General features: G+C 52.9%; 1 protein-coding gene and 1 non-coding gene across 2 annotated transcripts; both read left to right on the top strand.

Annotated features, from left to right (window-relative positions):
* Positions 1 to 350: 350 nt before the first annotated feature.
* LOC106835331 (uncharacterized) lies at positions 351 to 5,331 on the top strand. Its single transcript, XR_011499661.1, has 3 exons — positions 351 to 630; positions 3,495 to 3,672; positions 4,964 to 5,331. It is a non-coding gene; the product is annotated as an uncharacterized protein (transcript).
* Positions 5,332 to 13,857: 8,526 nt separating this feature from the next.
* Positions 13,858 to 17,873, top strand: LOC106828825 (uncharacterized protein CXorf49-like). The gene is made up of 7 exons (XM_070502296.1): positions 13,858 to 14,576; positions 14,967 to 15,170; positions 15,896 to 16,055; positions 16,574 to 16,650; positions 16,909 to 16,954; positions 17,560 to 17,601; positions 17,677 to 17,873. Exons 1-6 carry the CDS (start codon positions 13,992 to 13,994, stop codon positions 17,598 to 17,600), a joined length of 1,113 nt encoding a protein of 370 aa, XP_070358397.1. The 5' UTR covers positions 13,858 to 13,991; the 3' UTR covers position 17,601; positions 17,677 to 17,873.
* Positions 17,874 to 21,800: the final 3,927 nt, after the last annotated feature.

Here is a 21,800-nt window from a genome sequence, read left to right as displayed (position 1 = left end):
GAGTGCTCCCAGTGTTCCCCATCACCAACATCCTCGTGCACGTGTCCTTGGACACTGCACGTACCAGCGACTCTCCAGATGTATCTGGCAGTGGACGTGCCCAGTCATAGAGGCAATGGACGTTTTTTCAGTTTTAAGCTTTACTGCTGAAAGTGATACCTGCTGTGATCTCAGCTTCCCATCATTAAACCCAGCATATAGCCCCATCATTTAACCCAGCAGTTAAAACCAAAGCACCCATTCCCTGCTTACTCCCTGGCTTCCTGGCTCCAGAATCCACTATGTGCTGTGGAGTCAAATGGCCAAGGACAACCACGTGGATTGGTTATCTCCTCCCCACAAGGAGCCATGGGCTGCCGGGAAAGCAGCTGAGCAGCAAGGTCATGGGCTCTCTCCTCTCTGCACGTAGTCTCAAGGCCAAATGCAGGCTGGTGGAAAAGCTCTGACCAACAAGGCCATATGCCCCCCCCCCCACCTAAAACCCCAAATAAAAACCCTTACTTTTAGCTTTTTGGGGAGTGTGGCATTTCAGCGTTAGCAGCCCTTTCTCTTGTCTCAGAGCTCTGCCGTAATAAAGTCCTACTTTCTTCCACAGCACCTGGTGTCAGAGGTTGGCTTGCTGCACCACAGGTGAGTGAAAAAAGGTCAGGAGCCAGAAATCACAATAAAAAAAACCCTGACCAACAACTGTTTGGGGCAACAGTTAGGCTGTTAAGGTAGCTAAGACTATAAAAATTAAAAGAGTTTAAAGTAATATTATAGAAAGAGGTTACACCAACTTTGCCTGGATGTTTTATGGGGGGGGATAGATGTTATGTCTAACCGGGAATGCCTTCCCTACATAATATTGTAATACCAAAACTTGCTAATGGAATTTCTAATATAAGTTATAATTAGGGGTATAAAAGTTGAAAACTTAAGTTAAAAGTTTGTAAAAACTGGTATATTTAAATGGGAGTTATGTAAAATGATTACAGCTCTTTTTCCTGATTGTATTATAGATCATGTTGTGGGGATAAACATTATGTCTCACTGGGGAACGTTTGCCCTGCCTGATATTGTAAAAGCTTACAAATCCACCTTACAGGCTATGTTAATTAGACGTGCTAAAGGCGATCTGACTTTAATATGCCCAAAATGAGCCAATTTCAGCATACCAAAACTGATGTATGCAATGGAAAAAGCCAGCTACAACAATGGAAAGCCTATTTTAATCTTTTGAGGCTTCTAAATAAAATCAGAAATACTTTTCTGCCCCTTTAAGAGAAAATAAAAGGCTGAGTAAATAAATAAATAAGCAGCTGAAGCCAAATCTGCTGCTTTTCTCTCCTCTCTTGCTGAGCTTCCCAGCAAGCTGAGCTTCACTTCAGCTCCCCCGAAACTCCTGATCTAAAATTAAGCAAGTAAAAATAAGTAAACCTTTGAGATAACTTAAAATTGTAATGGCCATTCTGGGAGACTTCTCTTTCAGAAAAGACAGGATTCACAATGAAATGCAGTCTTTGATTAATATGTCAAAACTTCTAAAAGACAAAGTTATTTAACATGATCCAAATTGACCTTTGGTAAACGAAAGCCTATCTAAGTTTGCTGATTTGATGTAAAATAGCCCCGTCCTCTGAGTTATCAGCACTGGATACGATGCAGACATAGAGCCTGGGTTGACTGGTCAGATGAGCTCATGTTATCTCTGTTAACAAAATTGATCAGCAAAACTAATAACTCAGTATAATAGCTAATTTTGTTTGATCTTTCATGAGGTTTTTGTAGACGACCTAAGTATAGTCGCTCAAGACAGGTAAACTAGATAAATTAAAAGGATAAAAGTTTTTTGAAAAACTTTTGAACAATAATTATGTTTTATAGTCTGCATACTTAAAAAAAACAGCTTCCAAAATCTGTTTGCAAACTTAAACTTTATAGCTTTACTAAGTTAAGTTAAATAATAAAAGTTATTGGGTAGCTGGCTCATTTCCACATAAGATAAAATAGTAAAGGTTAACTACTAAGCATAGATTTGTCTGCCTTTGGTTTCTTATATCAAAGAAACTAAAAAGCTTAGGTTTATTGATAAACATGTTTTACGTGTGCTGAGGAACTTTCTATGAAAAAACACACATGTATAAGAAAAGTAAAATGTATGTTTTCGGTAAAAAAAAGAATATAAAGAATGGTATAAAGAATGGGAATATTTTTGTTTCTTGAGTTAAGAAAGGTAAATTTGTCCTAAAGTACAGGGATAAATTTTGAATGTAAAAAAAGTAACACAAAGTTTGTGAAAGTAAAACCCTAAAGAGTTTTATGTGTGGTCAAGTTGGCTGTGATTAAAATGAATTTATTAACTAAATAAATTTATATGTCAAAGTAAACTGGTACAAAATTAAAACTGGGGCTCCTCTTTCTTGAAAGGATAATTTTCCTAAAGTTTTAAACTGCTCTTGATAAAAAGACTATACAAAGGTGGGTTTTTTTGGACTATTTTAACTCTGTTTCCCCTCGACTGTTTCTGTTGTCACTGTGAATAGATACCTGAACATGGTTTCACGGTGAGCTTTGTTTCCTATCTGGACAAATGTTTTAAAGCTTTTAATATTTTTGACAAGCTCCCCCCACCGACACACAAAAATATTCGAGTCCTGAATAAAAGCTTTCTTTTGACCTGGAAGAGGAGGAACAGTTTCTCTGGGAATTTTCAGAGGGCCACTGAGACTTCTCAGAGAGCTCTGCTCTCTTCCTATAAGAAAAAAACACTAAACTAATTAGGCTTATTTGGCATATCAGATTACACGGGAAGTGTTGTCAAACCAGTAATGATAAACTCTCTTAAATGGTACTTTGCGAATGAGTGTTATTGATGTAAGTATTTTAAAAGTTATCTAAAATTCCGATCTGTTCTGATTGTCAGCCGTGATTCTGGCTATTAGCTCAAAGTATTATATGTCACAAGAATGGTCAAGTGTCTTTGTCAATTACCATTTTTGAATGTTTTGTTATTTACAGACAGTTGTTTTACTCTGATGTTTTCGCAAATATGTTTCATCTTCAGAGAGATTCATGGAAAGGACTCTAACACTCTAGAATACAGGTTTCCGATAAACTTGCAGATTACAAAACTGAACTGGGTAGGAAATTACACAGCCCTAACAGAGAAACGGATGACTTCATGAAACTGCTGACAGAAGATTGAGATCAAGAACCAATTACATGGGACTGAATGAACTGATGAGGATGATTATAATTTTTATGGCCTTTTGCTTCACATATTGCTGATTTTTGATGTTTTGTTTTTTTTTCGGATTTAAGAAAACCTTTTTCTCTAATCTCTTAAGGACCCACGATTTATAGCAATTTGTAAGCAAGATTGAAGCACTTATCTTTTTCTCCCTATCTGAGCCCTCCAAAATGTAAATACTCCTGGTGGGTAAGTACTCCTATTCTCACGGCAATATGGTTGTTTGCATAAGTCCAATAACAATCTGTTCTTCTTATAACAGGACACAACTGGAAACACGGGTTATAATACCGAGGCTTTGACTGGAACATCACATTTGGGAAAGACGTACAGGCTCAGATGTGACAAGACAGCTTCTGAGGAATGAAGGTGGACTGTCTGGAAGAAAGCCACTTGGAAATATTGGCCTGGTACCTTGCTTATGGCTTCCCAGTAACCTGGTAAGGTTGAGTAAAGAATGCCACTCCCTCTGGCAGGTGCGAGGAACCTCAATATTTTGGGGAACCTCAGGAAGAGAGGAATTCACCCAAATCTGTAGGTACTGCAGGTGGAATCTGATGACAAGTCCTTGGCTTGGTTTTCCTGACCTTCAGAGGCCTCTGAAGTTCAACTCGAGGCTCTTCATAAAAGGTTCCAGCAAAGCAGATTTAAAAGAGCCTATATAATCAATTACTATTCTTGCTGCACTTATGTAAATAATTATGCCAAACTTCTTAAAACTTGACTTATTTTGCAAACCAGTTAGTCTTAATTTGGCTATCTTTATAAAAGGGTGATTTTAGAGAGAAAGATTATGTTTCAATAGAAACTATAATACACACGTGTAGATGTTGGATTCTGGTTCTGTCAATTGTCTCTGAGGTCTTTGTTACATCTGTTAACTGGACTGGATCCTGAATTCTTCTAGTCTCCTGAAACATCTGGCTACAAGCCTCCAAACCAACATTTTCAGGTTTTTTCCCATCATTTTCATTCAGAATCACTGAAAACTAAACCTGCCCGTTTTTCCTGAAGCCTTGCAAACTGAAGCTGGAGGACTTAACATAAACTTAAGAGAGATTCATGTCTACCGCTGTGTGAGCCACTCGAAAAGCTACCTGAGTGCCCGATGACACCATGGGAGACATTTCAAACTGCAAAGGATGCTTCAACCCTGACTTCTAGGAATCTCGATTGCTTGCCTCCTGGGCTCAGGAACTAGTTTACAATTTGCTCCAACCGTTAACCTTGTTTTTCTCTTTCTGTTTCTCTGGGGAAACTTCTTATTAGATACCTGGTTACTTACTTACATGACACAGGTCCAACTTTGGGGACACACCTGCATCACCACCTTATTAAGAGACTGGTTCAGTGAGATGAAACCACCTAGGCCCCAATTCAGCAGGAAGTAAGTAGCTGAATTGGTCACAGCCCCAAATCCCTCAAGAATGAGGGATGAACATAAAATAGGGGAAACTGATACCAGCTCTGATTTCACTTTCCCAGTGTTACAGGCTCTTAACATCAGCCCTGATATCAGTTCCCCCACATTGAACCCAGCGTATACGGCGTTAAAACTAAAACCCACCACCCCCTTTCCTGCTTCTCTAGCTCCACTCACATGTAAACACCTGTTTCTTTAAACTTGGACTCCTTGAGCTTTACAACCAAATGGGAGTTACAAATTGTTAAAAGCCCAGGTGGCCTGGAGTTGGAGGCACACTAAAGTTTAGCTAATCACGTGTCCTTGAGTTTGCCAGGAAAGCCGCTGTCTCAAGAGTATCAAGGAGCGGAGGCTCCCCAGACCTCAACTCCTCGACTCCGACTCCCGGCGCTCGAACCCGCCTCAAACAAGAAGACGAGACACTGGCGAAGGACGCCCACCTGCCATCCTCCTATCTCACCCTCCCCCCTGCCTTGCTGCAAGCAGCCTCTCAAGGCCAAACGCAGGCTGGTGGGAAAGCACCGAGCTGCACAAGCTACATGTTCCCTCTCCCCTACCCAAAACCCCAGATAAAAATCCCTACCCATTCCTCATCGGGGAGCTGGCAATTTTTGAGGCATGAGCCCTTGCTTTGCTCCCTGTGCCTGGCATAGTAAAAACCTTTCCTCTTCCACTCAAGACTCTGTTCTCGTTATTTGGATTGGCATCGGGTTCAGAGACCGAACTTTTGGTTACAAATTTGGCGACCCAGATGGGACCTGTGGGTGGCCCCCACTGAGACCCCCTTGGCTTGATCGGATGCTCCAGAGTCGTACTCCGCGCCTGCCCCAATAGGGGAAGTGGAGGGTTGGAGGAAGACTCAGGGAGGCCAGATCGCCGAGGGCCGGTGCTTAGTTGGTGGGACTTCATCCCAGGTCAAATCAGGTCTGCTCCCTTGGCCGGACTCCGCAGAGCGTCAGGGACAGCTGGAGGGGCCGCTCCAGCAGCTGCCAAAGCCCATTTTGCTTTGGGAGTCTTCCCTCCTGCCTCCTCCCAGGGCCACTGTTTGGACCTTGGTTACCAGGGAAACTATCTTGAGAAAAAGGAAAGTGCATTTGTTTGAAGTCGCCGCAATGCCGGATGCCCCGGCCAAATTTTGGTAAGTCCCCCGGGCGTGCACAACCGAGGTCCCTTGTCCTTGCTCATTTGGGAAGATCTGCATAGCAGATCTTCATTTGTTGGGCGCCCCCGAGTGTAGGACATGGACTAAGCTGGGACTGGAAGCACTTTGGTTTTGGTTTTGGTTTTTGGCTTCCGTTTCTGGCCGTGGGTTTTTGGGAAAGCGCGCTTGTTTAGTATTTGTTTTTTGTCTGTCTGTCTGTTCTTTCAAAGTGTCAACATGGGAGGCGCCATATCTGTTCCACCTAAGAGCCCCTTGGGGAAAATATTGGCTGACTGGTCGACCTATAGTTGTAAGCCAATGAGGAAAAATCAGATGGTATTCTATTGTAATACTGCCTGGCCGATGTACGTCTTGGAAAGTGAGGAAAGATGGCCATTGAATGGAACTTTAAATTATTACACTATATTGCAGTTGGAGTGGTTTTGTGAAAGGTCTGGGAAGAGAGATGAGATTCCGTACGTGCAGGCTTTTATGCAGTTGCATAATCAGGAAGGTGAACAGCCAGGGACCAAGCTGATGGTCCAAAGAAAAGCCAAGCCTCCGGTAGTCAAAGATGTTCGGACACCGGAAGAAAAACTTGATGAGGACATAAATGCCTTGAGTGTGTTAAATCCTTTTAATCCTAATTTCAATGTGACACAACCACCAATGGCAGGTGCCTCCCGCTCCCCCCCCCCGCCCCCGCAACCCCAGGCGGCGGGAAGCGGGAGGGAACCCCCGCGGCAACCGCCCCCTTTGTGTCTGCCCATGTCAGATGAAGAGGTGGTAGTGGGGGCCGAGTCCCCAACAGATCAGTCTAGGAACGAACCAGGAGCAGGAACTGTCTCCCCCTCGAGAACGCGACAGGGTACTCCTTTTGGCCAGGGGTCTTCTGGAATGGGGGCAGGGCAATTCCCTCTGCGCCAGCTGCCTGTAGGGACAAACGGTCAGGGGCCACCGGCCGCCTACTATTGGACTTATACCCCTTTCTCAACCTCTGATTTGCTAAATTGGAAAAACCAGAACCCGTCCTACCGGGAAGACCCACAAAAGATGACAGGTTGGTTTACAACTATTTTTTCTACCCATCGCCCTACTTGGGCGGACATTCAATCTTTGTTAAGTATAATGCTTACAGGCGATGAGCGGCGCCTTGTAGTGGTAAAAATCAGGGAAGAGGCTCAGCATCTGCATGATGAGGATCCCAATCAAACTCCCACTCCCGACGTGGCCATTCCCCAAGTAGAGCCCAGTTGGGACCCAAACACGGATGCAGGGAAAGCACTATTAAGCCATTACTGAAGGTGTGTCTTGGCTGGACTTAAAAAAGGAGTCCCCAAACAAAGGCGCCTAAACAAAATTCAGGAACTCCGGCAAGAAACAGGAGAAAACCCTGCAGCGTTTTTAGAACGCATATATCAGGCCTACGGAAAATACACTGATTCAGACCCAGAAGCCCCTGAAAACCTTCGGATGGTCAACATGACCTTTATTGGACAGAGTGCCCCAGACATTAGGAGGAAGCTTAATAAGGTTGAAGGGGCCATAGCCATGAGCCCTGGTCAATTAGTGGAAATTACCTTTAAAGTTTATAATGCTCGGGAGGAGCATAAAGCCAGGCCAGTCAAAGTGCTCTATGCAGCTTCCCTAAACTGGAGAAATGGGGAAGGGGATCCAAGACTGAGGAGGAAAAGACGCCGAAAGTTAGAGAGAAATCAGTGTGCCTATTGCAGGGAGAAAGGGCACTGGAAAAACGAATGCCCTAGGCTAGAAATAGACACCAAAGGGGAAAGATGTCTTCCCCCAAGAAGGCCCATGGCCCCTCGAGTCCGGGACTTAGAGGAGGAAGATGATGATTGACGGGGCCCGGGGTTCCTTGCCATGCTGGCAGCTCCTATTCCAAGAGTCCCCCACGAGCCCCGGGTACAAATGACAGTGGGGACCCGACTGGTTGATTTTCTAGTGGATACTGGTGCCACTTATTCAGTGTTAAACGGCAAATTGACATCATTAAGTAATTCCTCAATTGCCATTGTTGGAGTCACAGGCGAAACTCAGCAGAGACCCATGCTACAACCGCTGGAATGCAGCTTGGGAGAACAAAAGTTAAAACATAGCTTTTTCTACATACCAGATTGTCGGATTCCTCTCCTCGGACGGGATTTGCTCTGTGAACTGAATGCTCAGATAACTTTTTCACCCAAGAAGAAGCAGCTTCACCTACAGGTGCCACCAGAAAATGCACTCAGACTACAAGCCCTCCTGGAAAGAACGGAAGAAGGAGAGCACCCAATACCACCCGAGATCCACGAACGAGTGAGTACGGCTGTCTGGGCTGATGGGGTGCCCGGACGAGCTCGATCTGCCACCCCAATAAAAATTGAACTTAAAAAAGGAGCCTCTTGTCCAAGAAAGAAACAATATCCCCTGAAGAAAGAGGCCTTAAAAGGTATCCAACCGGTTTTGCAAAGATTTTTGCATCATGGACTTATAAGGCCCTGCCAATCACCATACAACACACCTATTTTACCAGTCAAGAAACCACACTCAGATGAGTACCGGTTTGTGCAGGATTTAAGAGCCACTAATGACATTGTACAGGATATACATCCAACAGTACCAAACCCCTATACACTATTAACTACTGTACCAGGGGAATACGGCTGGTTTTCAGTGTTGGACCTTAAGGATGCTTTCTTTTGCATTCCATTGGAAAGAAAATCTCAACTATTGTTTGCCTTCGAGTGGCAAGACCCAGATACACGGGCCACCAACCAGTATTGTTGGACCGTGTTGCCTCAGGGGTTTAAGAACTCCCCTACCCTGTTTAATGAAACTTTGGCAAAAGACTTGAGGGGACTCCAACTCAATCAGGGAACATTACTACAATATGTTGATGATTTGCTGATAGCAAGTCCTAGTTACCAGCACTGCTTGAACAACACCATTATCGTGCCAAATCACCTTGCCTGGTGTGGCTACAAGGTATCCCCCACAAAGGCCCAGATCTGTAAACAACAAGTGGCCTATTTGGGTTTTCAAATAAGCCAAGGCACCCGCAACTTAATGTCTGACCGACGACAGGCGATTTTGCAGGTGAGAGCTCCTCAAAATCGAAGACAGTTAAGGTACGGCAGGGTTTTGCCGGATCTGGAGTCCCAATTTTGGATTGATAGCCAAACCATCATATGATGCTTTGAAGGGAAAAGAAACAGATCCCCTCGTACGGTCAGGAGAATGCCAACAGGCATTTGAGGCTTTAAAGCAAAAGTTGTCAACTGCACCGGCCTTGGGCCTTCCAGATCTGAAAAAAGAATTCAAGCTATACGTACATGAGAGACAGGGAATAGCTCTGGGAGTATTGACACAATGTCTGGGAGAGGTGCCCAGACCAGTGGCTTACTTATCTAAACAATTGGATCACACTGCCAAAGGATGGCCCCCATGTCTGCGGGCCATAGCCGCCACCTGTGATTTACTCCAGGAAGCAGAGAAATTTACCCTGGGACAGCCTCTTGTGGTATATGTGCCCCACCAAGTGCTTGTCCTCCTTGAACAAAAAGGGGGATACTGGCTAACTGCTGGGAGGATGGGCAGGTACCAAGCTATTTTGTTAGATGACCCCAATGTCGCTTTAAGGACTGTAACAACCTTAAGTCCTGGCACCTTATTACCAACCTCTGAAAATAATATTAACTCTCATAATTGCCTAGACGTCTTAGAGACTGTGCGTTCCAGCCGATTAGACTTGTCGGATCAGCCCTTGACAAATCCTGATTGGGACCTGTTTACTGATGGCAGCAGCTTCATGGGAAGATGGGCAAAAACGAGCAGGCTATGCAGTGGTAACGGAAGGCGAGGTTACCGAGGCACAAGCCCTCTCCCCGGGAACATCGGCACAAAAAGCAGAGTTAATTGCTCTTACGAGGGCTTTGCAACTATCCAAAGGGAGTAAATATATACACAGATTCTAAATATGCATTCATGATAGTCCATGCACACGGGGCCATATGGAAGGAAAGAGGGCTGCTGACTGCGGGGCAAAAGGAAATAAAATATGCCCCAGAAATATTAGCTCTACTACAAGCAGTAACAGAACCAAAGGCAGTAGCCATTATGCACTGCCCAGGCCATCAAAAGACTGACTCATATGTGGCTGTTGGAAATCGAATGGCAGACAAGGCTGCCAAGAAAGCCGCCAGAGGGCCTAAACTTTTGTGGGCCCTCATCCCACGACTGGACTTAAGTCAATGTGAGCCCTCCTATACGGAGGAGGATTTGAAAAGGGCACAGGACTGGGGGTTTAATAATTGGGATCCTTCTCACAAATGGAAAATAAATCCTCACGGTCTCAATCTACTCCCTGAGGCCCTGGTGTGGCCCTTAATAAAATACTTGCATGAATGCACTCATTATGGAAGAGATGCCTTAGTGGACCTCTTACGACCTCACCTCAGGGGGCCTAAGCTACACCAACTGGCTCGAAAGGCCTCCTACTCTTGCCCAGTCTGTGCCAGACACAACCCAAAAACAGAAAGGCAACCCTTGAAAAAGGGAACTCAATATTCTGGGGAGCAACCTTGTGAGGATTGGCAAGCGGACTTTACACAAATGCCTAAGACAACCGGGAATTTCAAATACTTGTTAGTATTTGTAGACGCTTTTTCAGGATGGATAGAAGCATTCCCCACCAGAACTGAGAAAGCCACCGAGGTAGCCAAATGTTTACTGAGAGAGATTGTCCCTAGGTTCGGATTGCCATCTAGCATCCAGAGTGATAATGGACCTGCCTTTGTGGCTGAAGCAACACAACAAGTAAGTAAGGTTCTCGGGATCAAATGGAAGCTGCATGCCTCGTGGAGACCACAATCCACGGGAAAAACGGAAACGATGAATCACACTCTAAAGAGGACAATTGCCAAACTCTGTCAAGAAACCCACCTAAAGTGGGACAAAGTGCTACCAATTGCCCTCCTCCGTATCAGAGTGGCCCCTGGAAGTGGACTTGGATTAAGCCCCTATGAAATAATACATGGGAGACCCTTCCTAGCTCCATGGGGAAAAGGGGAGGACCCCCATGCAATTACGGAAATTAGATTAAAGCAGTATGTACAGCATCTGGGTCAAATATTAACTACTATGCATGAGTTTATCTCCTCCAGGTCTCCTCCCCGTCTTGAAACTTCGCTACATCCATTCCAGCCGGGAGACAAAGTACTTCTGAAGGCGTGGAAGGAACAAGGGCCAGGACAACAACTTGAAGAAAAATGGAAAGGGCCCTATGATGTGTTGTTAACCACCTATACATCCCTTAAATTGGCAGGTGTAAAACCGTGGGTCGACCACACTCGATTAAAGAAATGTCCAGATAATTTCCAGCCACAAACGTCTTCTCCTGCTGAGTGGGAAAGTAAACCGCTGGAGGGTCTTAAGTTGCTCGTTAGAAAACAATCATGAGATGCTTCACGTTGCTAATTCATTTCTATTCTTTGCATTTTCTAGTTGCAGCCTGGCTGGGATATACATCATGTTTAAGTTCCTTTTCTGTTGTATTTCCGGTATTTGCAGGACTGCAACTGGAACACTAACCACCCACAGAAAAACTGGCAAAAGCATGTTCAAGCTTTCCATCGCAGAGACCCCCTAGCGTTGCCCCAATACAGCAGGAAGCAGCTAGACGACCACGACGCCCCTTTTCCATAGAAATGGAAAGCAAGAAATGACAGTGGGGAATACGTTACAGGCTCTTAACATCAGCCCTGATATCAGTTCCCCCACATTGAACCCAGCGTATACGGCGTTAAAACTAAAACCCACCACCCCCTTTCCTGCTTCTCTAGCTCCACTCACATGCAAATACCTGTTTCTTTAAACTTGGACTCCTTGAGCTTTACAACCAAATGGGAGTTACAAATTGTTAAAAGCCCAGGTGGCCTGGAGTTGGAGGCACACTAAAGTTTAGCTAATCACGTGTCCTTGAGTTTGCCAGGAAAGCCGCTGTCTCAAGAGTATCAAGGAGCGGAGGCTCCCCAGACCTCAACTCCTCGACTCCGACTCCCGGCGCTCGAACCCGCCTCAAACAAGAAGACGAGACACTGGCGAAGGACGCCCACCTGCCATCCTCCTATCTCACCCTCCCCCCTGCCTTGCTGCAAGCAGCCTCTCAAGGCCAAACGCAGGCTGGTGGGAAAGCACCGAGCTGCACAAGCTACATGTTCCCCCCTCCCCTACCCAAAACCCCAGATAAAAATCCCTACCCATTCCTCATCGGGGAGCTGGCAATTTTTGAGGCATGAGCCCTTGCTTTGCTCCCTGTGCCTGGCACAGTAAAAACCTCTCCTCTTCCACTCAAGACTCTGTTCTCGTTATTTGGATAGGCATCGGGTTCAGAGACCGAACTTTCGGTTACACCATCGTTAAACCCAGCATCTATGTGGTTAAAACCAAAGCACCCATTCCCTGCTTACTCCCTGGCTTCCTGGCTCCAGAACCCACCAACCGCCTTTATGGAGACAAATGCCAAGGACAACCACGTGGATTCCCTATCTCCTCCCCACAAGGAGCCACAGGCTGGTGGGAAAGCAGCTGAGCAGCAAGGTCACGGGCTCCCTCCTCTCTGCACGTAGTGTCAAGGCCAAACACAGGCTGGTGGGAAAGCTCTGACCAAAAGGGCCATATGCTCCCCCTCCCCTACCTAAAACCCCAAATAAAAACTCTTAGTTCTAGCTTTTCGGGGCGTTTTGGATTTCAGCGTTAGCCACCCTTTCTCCTTGCTCAGCGCCGTGCAAAATAAAGTCCTCTTTTCTTCCACTACACCTAGCGTGAGATTGGCTTGCGTTGCAAAGGGTGAGCGAACTCACTAGAGGTTCGATAGCAAAAGCGAGGACTCTGCAGCCAGACGGCCTGGTTTGAAGCCTGCCACTGACTCCAACAAGCCGAGCCACCCTGGGCCACTGGCCGAACCTCTTGGGGCCTGTTTCCTCCCCCATAAGAGGGCGGTAAGAGTGGCTACTTGAATCCTAGGCTTGTCCTGAGGACGCGTGACTACTTATCTACGGCGCTCAGAAGAGTGCCAGACACCGACGGAGTCCGCGTGGGAGAAGTTTCTTTTCCTGGACGCTGCCAAACGACCCTCCCAAATGTCTCTCCTGCCCCGCTGCCACCACCAGGGCCCCTTCCCCACCCCAGGCCCCCCTGCGACGGTCAAAAGCACGGGTTTGCTCGTGACGTCCCCCACCTTAGAACGGCGAAGGTCTTGGATTGCTGCAAACGTGGCGTGTGAAAACCGATCTGTGGCTTTCTGTCTCGCCTCCAGAACCAGCGACGCTGACCACCCTTTGGGGCGAGCACTGGGTGTTGGGATTCCCCCTCGTTTGAACTGACTCGCAGTGGGGGAGGGGCCGAGAGACGCGGGGCAAACCCCGGCCCAACCCCCAAACCGGCCTGAGCACACAACCATGGCCGATTTGAGCAGCTACCGTCCTCGAGCAGTTGCGACAGAGACCCTACAGCCGTAAACACAACATTTGCTCTCTGGCCCTTTACGGCGGAAACAGTACGCCGACCCCTGATGGCTGGCTGCGGGCTGCCTGTGCCCATTCTCCTATGGGGTCGTACGTCTTGTGGACTAGAGGCCGGCCCATCCCTCGTGCGCTACGGGCCCCATCGGGGGCCTGCCGTGTCCCCTCACAAGCCCCACCGCACGCCCCCCTGGGCCCGGGGCCGGCCTTGCCCCGCTCCGTACGCGGGAAACCGGGGCTCAGAGCCGCGGCTGCTACTGGAAGGTAGCCTGTGCCGGGGAGGCGGGCTGTTCGGAAGAGGCGGGACGAGCGGCCCGACGGCCGCACTCAGGCACGGGACGGGCTTCCCACTGCCGGCCCGCGAGGGGCTTCGGAGGCCCCCAGGGGCCCTGGACGCGATAGGGGAGGGCCTCGGGGGGGCGGGCCCACAAGGGGCGCGCTGGTTGGCGGGGGCGGACCCACGCGAAGGGCGCGGCGCAGGCGTCGAAGGCGCGCGCAAGCCGCGCGTGGTTTGAGGCGATCTCGTGCGCCGCGTCTGGGGAGGGCCGGCGTCCCCCACCCCCACCGCCGCCCCCAAGGCCTCGCCGCTGCGCGCGCACGCGCGCCGCCACCCGTCCCAGCGCGCCCGGGGCCATCGTCTCCCGCGAGGCGGCCGGGGAGCCCCGGACTCACGACATGAGCTCCCCCGACGAGGGGTCTGTCTGGGGCGCGGGTTTCGGCCCAGAGGGCGGGGCGCGGGCCGGCGTCCGCCCCGCCGAGCCCGGAGCCCTGCGGGCAGTCGGTCTAGGCCCTGCTCTGGGGGCGCCGCGGAGCGGCGAGGGCGAGGGCGGCTTCCCCCAGCCCGGGGGCCGCCCCAGCTGCCCGGCCGACGGCAGGGACGCGGCGGCGGACTGTGCGTCCTACCCGGCGCCGCCGGCCGCGGCGAACGTCGTGCAGCAGCTGACCCGGCGGGGCGTCTGCACATACCGGTCCCCGGAGAGCTGCGCCGCCCGAGGCTCCACCGTGTGGGCGGGCCTCGAGCCAGGTGCCGGCGGCCCCGGCGCGCCTGCCCTTAGCTGGGTGGCGTCGCAGCCGGCTTCCGCCGCCCTGCTCCCGCTCCCTGGGCCCGAGGGCGGCCCGGCCTGGGGCAGCCCTAAAAGAGGCGGGAGGAGCAGGCTGGGCAGCCCTGCGAGTCGCGGGCGGCCCTCGGCGGGAGGCCCGGTCCGGCTGCCTTCCGACCCCGAGCCATCAGACGAGGCCAGCGAGCTACAGCCGACGAGGGTGAGCCTTTGCCCCGGAGAAGGCGGCCAAGCCCAGCCCAACGGCCCCGAGCATCCTGGGGACCCACCCAGACGCTCCAGTTTCCCCGCCAGGGAGAATTTCCTCCACGTGCCGGGCTCTTTCCTGCCCTCCGCTGCCCGAGCGTTCGCCTTGGCTGTGGAGAGGCGGGCTGTTGGAGGGCTGGACTTCTCTTCCTCCAAGAAAGTAGAGTGTGTGGTCTGGGGCAAGGGGGGGAAGAGGCCCAGCTACCAGGCAGCGGCCGCTGCTGCGGCCGCCGCCGGCGGCGTCCCGTCCCGGGCGACTCCCTGGAGGAAGGCGGCCCCGGAGAAGAAATCCCTGGGGGCTGCTTCACAAGTTGCCCAAGGGAGAACCTTTCTTTCCTGGGGGCAGAGAGCCTCGGCAGCTCCCCTGGACCCGGCCACGTTCCCGCCAGTCTCTGGCGTCCCGCTGCTTGTGAGGTGCAGGAGGGCCAAGCAGTCCAAGCAGCCCGGCACTGGGAAGAAATCTGTGGCCGGGAGGACAATGGAGTCTCAGCCGGTGGAGGTGGCGGGAGAAGATATTGACCCAAACAGCGACCCAGCCCCGCGGGGCCAAGTGAGTAGGCCCTGCGCCTCCTCTCTCCCCGCCTCTGCCCCCACCCCAATCGGGGACTTCTTTACCCATGCTCCCTCTGCCCTTCCCTCGGGGGTGGTCACTGGGGACCCTCGGTCATTAGGTTGCCGGAGGGGGGTCGTCGTAGAAGGGGAAACGTGAAGCTAGCACTGCATGGGTGGGGGGGGTGTGTGTGTGTGTGGGGGGGGTGCATGCGCGTGTGCGCCCGCGCGCGTCTGCCGGCCACCATTCTCGACCCTGGTCCTGTTTCCTGCGCCCTCCCCCAGAGAGGAGCTGGGATGGAAGGGAGGACTGGTAGCTGGTTGGGACCCGGGGCCCCCTTCAAAGTCTGGGCCGCAGAGCTTCCGTGTTCAGACTCCCGGGCTTCCTGATCCTACTTCCTAGCTGTTCCCCAAGCCTTCTCTGCAGGAGACCTGGGCCTTCTCAGTGCCCCACTGTTCTCCCCAGCTCAGCTCTGCCTCCTGGCCTGGGGCTGACTGAGGGCGAAAGTGCTGATGAGATCAGCCTCTGAATTCCCTGGCCTGTTCCCTGCCCCACCCCAGCCTCTAAACGCATCTGGGTACGGACACACACACACACACACACACACACAACCACACACACACACACTCTCTCTCTCTCTCTCTCACACTCACACTCTCTCACACTCACACTCTCTCACACGCTCTCACATCCCCGGTCCAAATGGGTGAGAAATGGTTCTTTAGCCTCCAGGACACAGACCAGGGCCATGTAGTCGGTGCGTGCGTCGTCCAGAAGGCAGCAGTGGCCACCTCAACACCAGAGCCGCTCCCCAAGTTGCGGGAAACCCACAGTGCTTGGCCCGGAGCCAGGGAAATACGGTGCCCAGGGGGCCTGCACCCTCCGGTGAGTCTTCTGGGTGAGTGAGCCGCGAGTGAGGGGAGAGCGGACAAGGAGGGAAGGCTCTGGCTCTGGCTCTGCTGGCGACTCAGCCTTGCTCCCAGGCCTCGGTGCCTACCCAGGCAGCTTCTCCCAAGGAGGCGGGGCATGCACGGGGCTGGCCTTCAGCCACATCATGCTCTGCAGGGGCGCGAGTCCTTAGCAGCGCCCCAAACCGCGACTCCGGAGGTAGACTCTCCGCGGGACAAAGCCTTTTCTGCTGAGTTCTCTTGGGCCGCGGGCTCATCCCGGGGCACGGGCTGTGGCTGCGGCTCTGGGAGAGTCCCACACAGGCCCCAGTCCTGGGGGGCACAGTGGCACTGGGGCTGCCCCTGGGGAACAGGACAGGCGAGGCAGGCCCTGAGAGAAGATGGGAGCTGCGGGGCAGAGCAGGGGCAAGTCCATGCCAGCAGAGGGTGGTGCTGCCTCACTTTCCACTTCCCTGGGAGCCTTGGAAGCTGGACGTCCTGTTCCTTCCCGCTCAGGTGACCAGGAACCGCTTGACCGACCTCCAGGACGGCAAAGGCAGCAGCAACCACGTGGAGCACGGGGCTGTCCTCGGGTATTGCTTCCGTGGCTCCTAGAGATGCAGGCCCAAACGAGACGGTGGGGTCGGTGTGCAGGGTCAGCTGACATACGTGTCCCCCTCCGCGCCCCATCCCGCACCCCGTGGGGGGAGCGCACCTCCTTTCCCCGAGGAGCCCCTGCCAGTGTAGCTACTGGGGTTTCGGAGGTAGGGTCCCGGGGAGAGGGGAGGTCGAGGCGAGAGGAGGCCAGCAGATACTAATCGTTTCTCTTTCTCTGGTGTCTGCCGGCCTAGTGTCACGTGCTACAGAGAGAAATAGGCGACCTGAAAGAGCACCTTGGTATGAGGCACCTCTGCCTGGGGCAGGGGCCGGGGCAGGGGCCCCGGGACCGCCTGCGGTGTCTTAGTGCAGGACTCAGGGCCCCGGGGTGGGGCTGGCGGGCGCAGGGGCAGGCGGCCTCACAGGGACCAACGTTCCCGTGGGGAGGAGAGCCCAGCAGGCCTGGCCCTGGAGCCTGCTGTCAGGTACAGCCCAGCGCCTGTGCAAATAGGAAAGTGTTGTCTGCCCTGCACGCGCGCACTGTCGACGCGAACGAGGCCTAGAGATCTCCTCCTATTGGGACGCTCAGAGATGCCTCCTTGGTTTTCCCTGTACCCGCTGCTTGGAGTGCCTTGTCCGCTGCCGTGTGTTGGTTCATTTGACGAGTTCCCAGTGGCTCCGACATGCCCCAAAGCTGGAGACCCACTGGCACGTTTGGTTCTCGTTTAGAAAACATTTCCCCCACGGAATTCAGGTGGTGGGTGACTGAGTCCGGCCCGGGGCTGCTTGCACAGGGCCCGGAGGGGCTTCCAGGGGCAGGGCTAGGCCGTCCCCCCCGGGGACAGGGGCACGGGCTTCTAGATCCCCGTGGGTGGAGTGCCTGCTTAGGCGTCTCTCTGTTTCAGCGGCCGTCCTGTCCCTGGCTGACAAGTTCCAGAGCCTTTGAAGTGAGTGTTCCACACACCAGATCCCTTCCCACAGTCGGGGCTCTTCCGGAGGGCTGGGGCGGACCCTGGCCTCAGGCTCCTCCCCGGCCCCGCTCTGTTTCCAGGTTGAGCCCAGCACCTTCCCACAGGAGAAGCAGCTGGTGCCTTTGGAGCCCGGGACCTGTGGCCAAGCTGGTTCCCTCCTGTTCTCCCTCAGCCTGGGCTTCCTCTCCCCTTCTCTTGCCCCCTCCCCACCCCAGTTCACAGCAGTTTCACATTAAAGAACCTCTCATATTCTGTGGTCTGTCCTCTCTTTTGGGGCGGGGGGTGGGGGTGTGCGGGTCGGGGCAGGCAGAGGGGTTGGGGCGGGCTGGGGCACTGCCGCATTTCAGAGCCTTTTCCGGAAGAGGAGCCCTGGCATTCTGTGTGGGCCTTCTCCCTGTGGGGAGTCTGGGCCAGCCTCTGATGGGAGCCCTGCAGTCAGGCCAGCAGGGTGCCCGGGGTCTGGGCTCTGGCTTCTGTGTGGGCGCCGCCCAGCCACACTCGCATTTACCCGCTTTCCCCTGCAGGTCCCCTTGGTCTTCTCTCCGAATCTCCTCTTCTGGGGTCTCCAGGTTTCCCATTCCTCGCGGCTCTTCCCCTTGCCTTCAGCAGGAACTCGGGAGCCCCTCCAGAGCCCCAGTCCCTTCTTCCCTTCCCTCACTGGGATCACTGCCCTGCTTCTCCCGTCCACCCCGCTTTGTGGTCTGAGGACTCTTGATGCCTTGGGTGGCTTTCCGCCCGTCACTGGCCGCCCCTGCAGCTGTACTTGCATGGGTGCTAAAGAGCACGTTTGAGCTCCTCTTCCCCCTTCCCCGGCCCAGTCCTCTCTGTGTGGTCCCTGCCTCCCTCTGGTGGCGCCACGCGCACAGACAGCTCAGGCAGGAACCTGCACGTTTTCTTCCTCCTCTCTTTAGCCCTCACCTTTGACACTCGCTTCCCAAACCTGTCAGTTCTCCCTCCTTGGTTTCAGTAGAGGGGTGGAGGCAGAAGTCACAGCCCCGTGCGATGGTGGCTTGTGGAGCCGGAGGGAACGTACTGGGCACACAGAAGAAAAGTGCAGGTCACTCTCTGGGCCGCTGTCGGGGAATGAGTCTGTTGTGGGGCCAACGCGGGGGAAAGGGCCCGCCGGCACCCAGAACTGGATGGTCTCGCCATAGCAGCTTTCACGTCCTTCCGGTCCTAGCCGGCTCGCTGGCCTTCCTCCAGCCTGGTCTTCTCTATGCCCTGGACTGCAGAGTGGCCGGGCGGCTTCTATGGCAAGTGTGCTTGGTGGATCTCAGTGTTCCCGCACGATCCCCTTCACATACTGCTGGAGCACCTCCGCGACACGGATTTGGCTGGAGATGATGCTTCTGGGTCCCAGCTCAATCTCCCCAGCCTGCCTCTTTAGGTCTCACAAGATGTAGTGTGAACTCCAGGTTCGACTTCCCCTCCCTGACAGTTGGAGGTGGCTTCCTTCCTTGACCCGGACCCAGGCCTGTGTGCCGGCCTGAGACTCCGAGGGACAGATTGGCATTTGAGTGAGGGGAGGGTGAGTTCCGCCAGACCCGCTGCCCGAGAGCCTGGGTACAGAAAAGGGGGACCGTGGTCGATAGGACATTCAATGTTGGGGCAGGTGTGCGTGTGAATAAAAGTCATCGTGGGCCATCTCCTCTGAGGGAGAAAGTTGTCATTCGGGGAGTAAAGGGAGTGGAGACCGTGGTCAAGAACTTGCAAGAGAGCCAAGGAGCAAAAGCCAGTGTCGGATCTTTTTTCCTAAGGGGTGTTCCTAACAGCTGCTGACAACGTGGGGGAGGAATGACAGAAGTCACCAAACGCCCCAACGGGGTGTCAGGGGCTCCGGTTGTTGGAGTCGCTGGAGGAGGCTCTGGCTGCTCCTCTGCCATCCCAGGATGTCTGATGCGTGTCCTGCGTGTGTGTCGACGGAATGAGAGGGGGAAGGCTGGCTGCCTCAGAGTAGCGGGGACACGGCTCAGCTCGGAAGCTGGGAGCTGATGGAGGAGACTGCCCCAGGGTGAGCTGACCGGGCCAGGGCAGGATGGGCACGGGGAGGATGGGAAGTACAGCGTGACCGCCCCTGGGAACCTGGGCAGACTGGGTTCCACCCTGAAGACCCCGTGGTCGCACCCTGTCTCCCTCCCGGGCCCCGGGCCTGAGCTCAGGTGGACAGGCCGTCGGGCATGGGATGGGCCAACCCCAGACCTCCGGGCCGGAAAGCAAGGTTCGTGGGACTTAATCCTTCCACTTCGAAGCCCTCGCTGGAGAAGGCGGCCTTGATTGAGGCTTAGGCTCTGGCTTTGCCCCTGACCCCACGGTGATTTCTTGGCGGGACAACACAGCTCGCTGCTGTTGAGTGAATAAGTTTGGCAGAGACTTCGCAGCTGGGGTTTCCGCCCACGGAGACCTGCGTGCAGGTTGTGGCTGGGGGGCTGTCGAGCACCGGCACTGCCGCGGGGGGCACGGGACCATGCTCGCCAGCATGAGGAAGGGGAGCGGCGCGTGGAAGGGGACGTGGGAGGGCATGAACACGACCCTTCATGACTGGTTTTGCCAGCCCCCTTTCCCTGCTCTGAGCGCGCGATCTCTCTCCCCGGTGTTCAGACCAACTACCGCACTATCATGTTGCTGTAAACACGTACACCACAGGCCGTGGCTCGGCGCCTGCCAGTTCCAGGGAAAGCAGGTGACAGATACTGAGGCCTAGAGTGACCAGGTACTTCTGTGCCCAGAGGAAAGGAGGAGGTCGGTCCCCTCCCCTGATTCAGTGTCCCCCCCTTTGCCCTTCCCCTCAAGCCTCCTGGCCAGCCAGGGAGGGAGTGGCGGCTGGCCTCGAGAGCCCTAGGCCCCCTCCTGCCTCCTTCTGCTACGTGTCCAGCCCCTGAGCAGATGCCCCCTCTCCCACCGAGCAGTACCACCATCCCCACCACCAGTACCGTCACCACGACCCGCCAACTTCTCTCTCCAGAAACTCGGGGAGGATTGCCCCGGGCGAGAATGGAGGAGCATGCAAGCACCTGAGGAGGAGCTGGGTGTGGTTGGCAGCGTAATGGTCCCCAAGGATGTTTTCATCCTAATTCTCGGAATCGGCTAGCAGGTTACTTTGCGAGGCAATGGGGTGCAAGTTTGCAGAAGCGATAACCATTGCTACTCAGCTGATTTAAGGTGGGGAGACCCTCCCCCGTGTTTTCCAGGTCCGGCCGGGCAAATTGGGGCTGCCAGGGTGGCCCTCGGAAGTGTACCTGCCTGAATCCAGGGTGCACCTTTCGCCCGACTGCAGGGTGCTGGGCGCCCCTGCGCTTGTGCCACGTGGAAGTCCTGGTAACCACCACTCAGATGAAGATAGAGAACATGGACAGTCCTTCCGGAACCCTCATTGGCCCCAGGCCGACCACTTTCCCCATCCCTGGGTTTCCTGGGAGAACCGCTGTCCTGGCTTTTCCAGTAAGCATTCGCTTTCCTTTAACGGATAACAACTGCTATTTAATAAATAACCCTTACCAGTTTAAGAAAGACACAGTACATGAGATTAAATGTGAATTGCATTTATGACCCGCACACTACATATCCACAGTTGTAGAAAGCAGAAGCCTACGAATTGAGAAATAAGTTATGAAGTGATCACGCCGTGTGACTGCTACCCAGGTGAAGAAACGGCACGTTGCACCTGCAGAAGTCCCACACGTGCCCCTCCCCGTGAAGGAAGCCAAATGCACAAGTCCACATGCCGGGGGATTCCGCTTCTATGACATCCTTGAGAGGGCCCAACTCGAGGGACAGAGAACAGGTCGGTGGTGGCCAGGGTCTGGGCGTTGAGAGCGGGAGTGTACCTACCAAAGACCAGGAAGGAAATTTGGGGGTGATGGAAACGTTTTCTATTTTGATTGTGGTGGTGGTTCCGTAACAGTAGGCGTTTATAACGATTCGTAGACCCTGTGTATTATGTACCTCAATAATCCCGACTTTTAAAAACAATTGTAGCAAGTACAGCAGGACCGGACATGGATATTACTAACGATTTTTTTCTGAACACGAGGTTCGTGATTTTCCCCCGTAATCTGTTAATGTGGAATATTATATTGCCTTATTAGCCGCAGTTTCGTCGTGGCATAGTATGTATTTTCCTTCTTATGCCCTGTAGGGTTCGGTTTGCTAATAGTCTGTTTCTGGTTCTTGCTTCT

The sequence above is a fragment of the Equus asinus genome, chromosome X (assembly GCF_041296235.1).
Source record: "Equus asinus isolate D_3611 breed Donkey chromosome X, EquAss-T2T_v2, whole genome shotgun sequence".
Classification (NCBI taxonomy): Eukaryota; Metazoa; Chordata; class Mammalia; order Perissodactyla; family Equidae; genus Equus; species Equus asinus.
The sequence above is the reverse complement of the archived record's forward strand: the minus strand, read 5'-3'. Positions and strand labels throughout refer to the sequence as shown.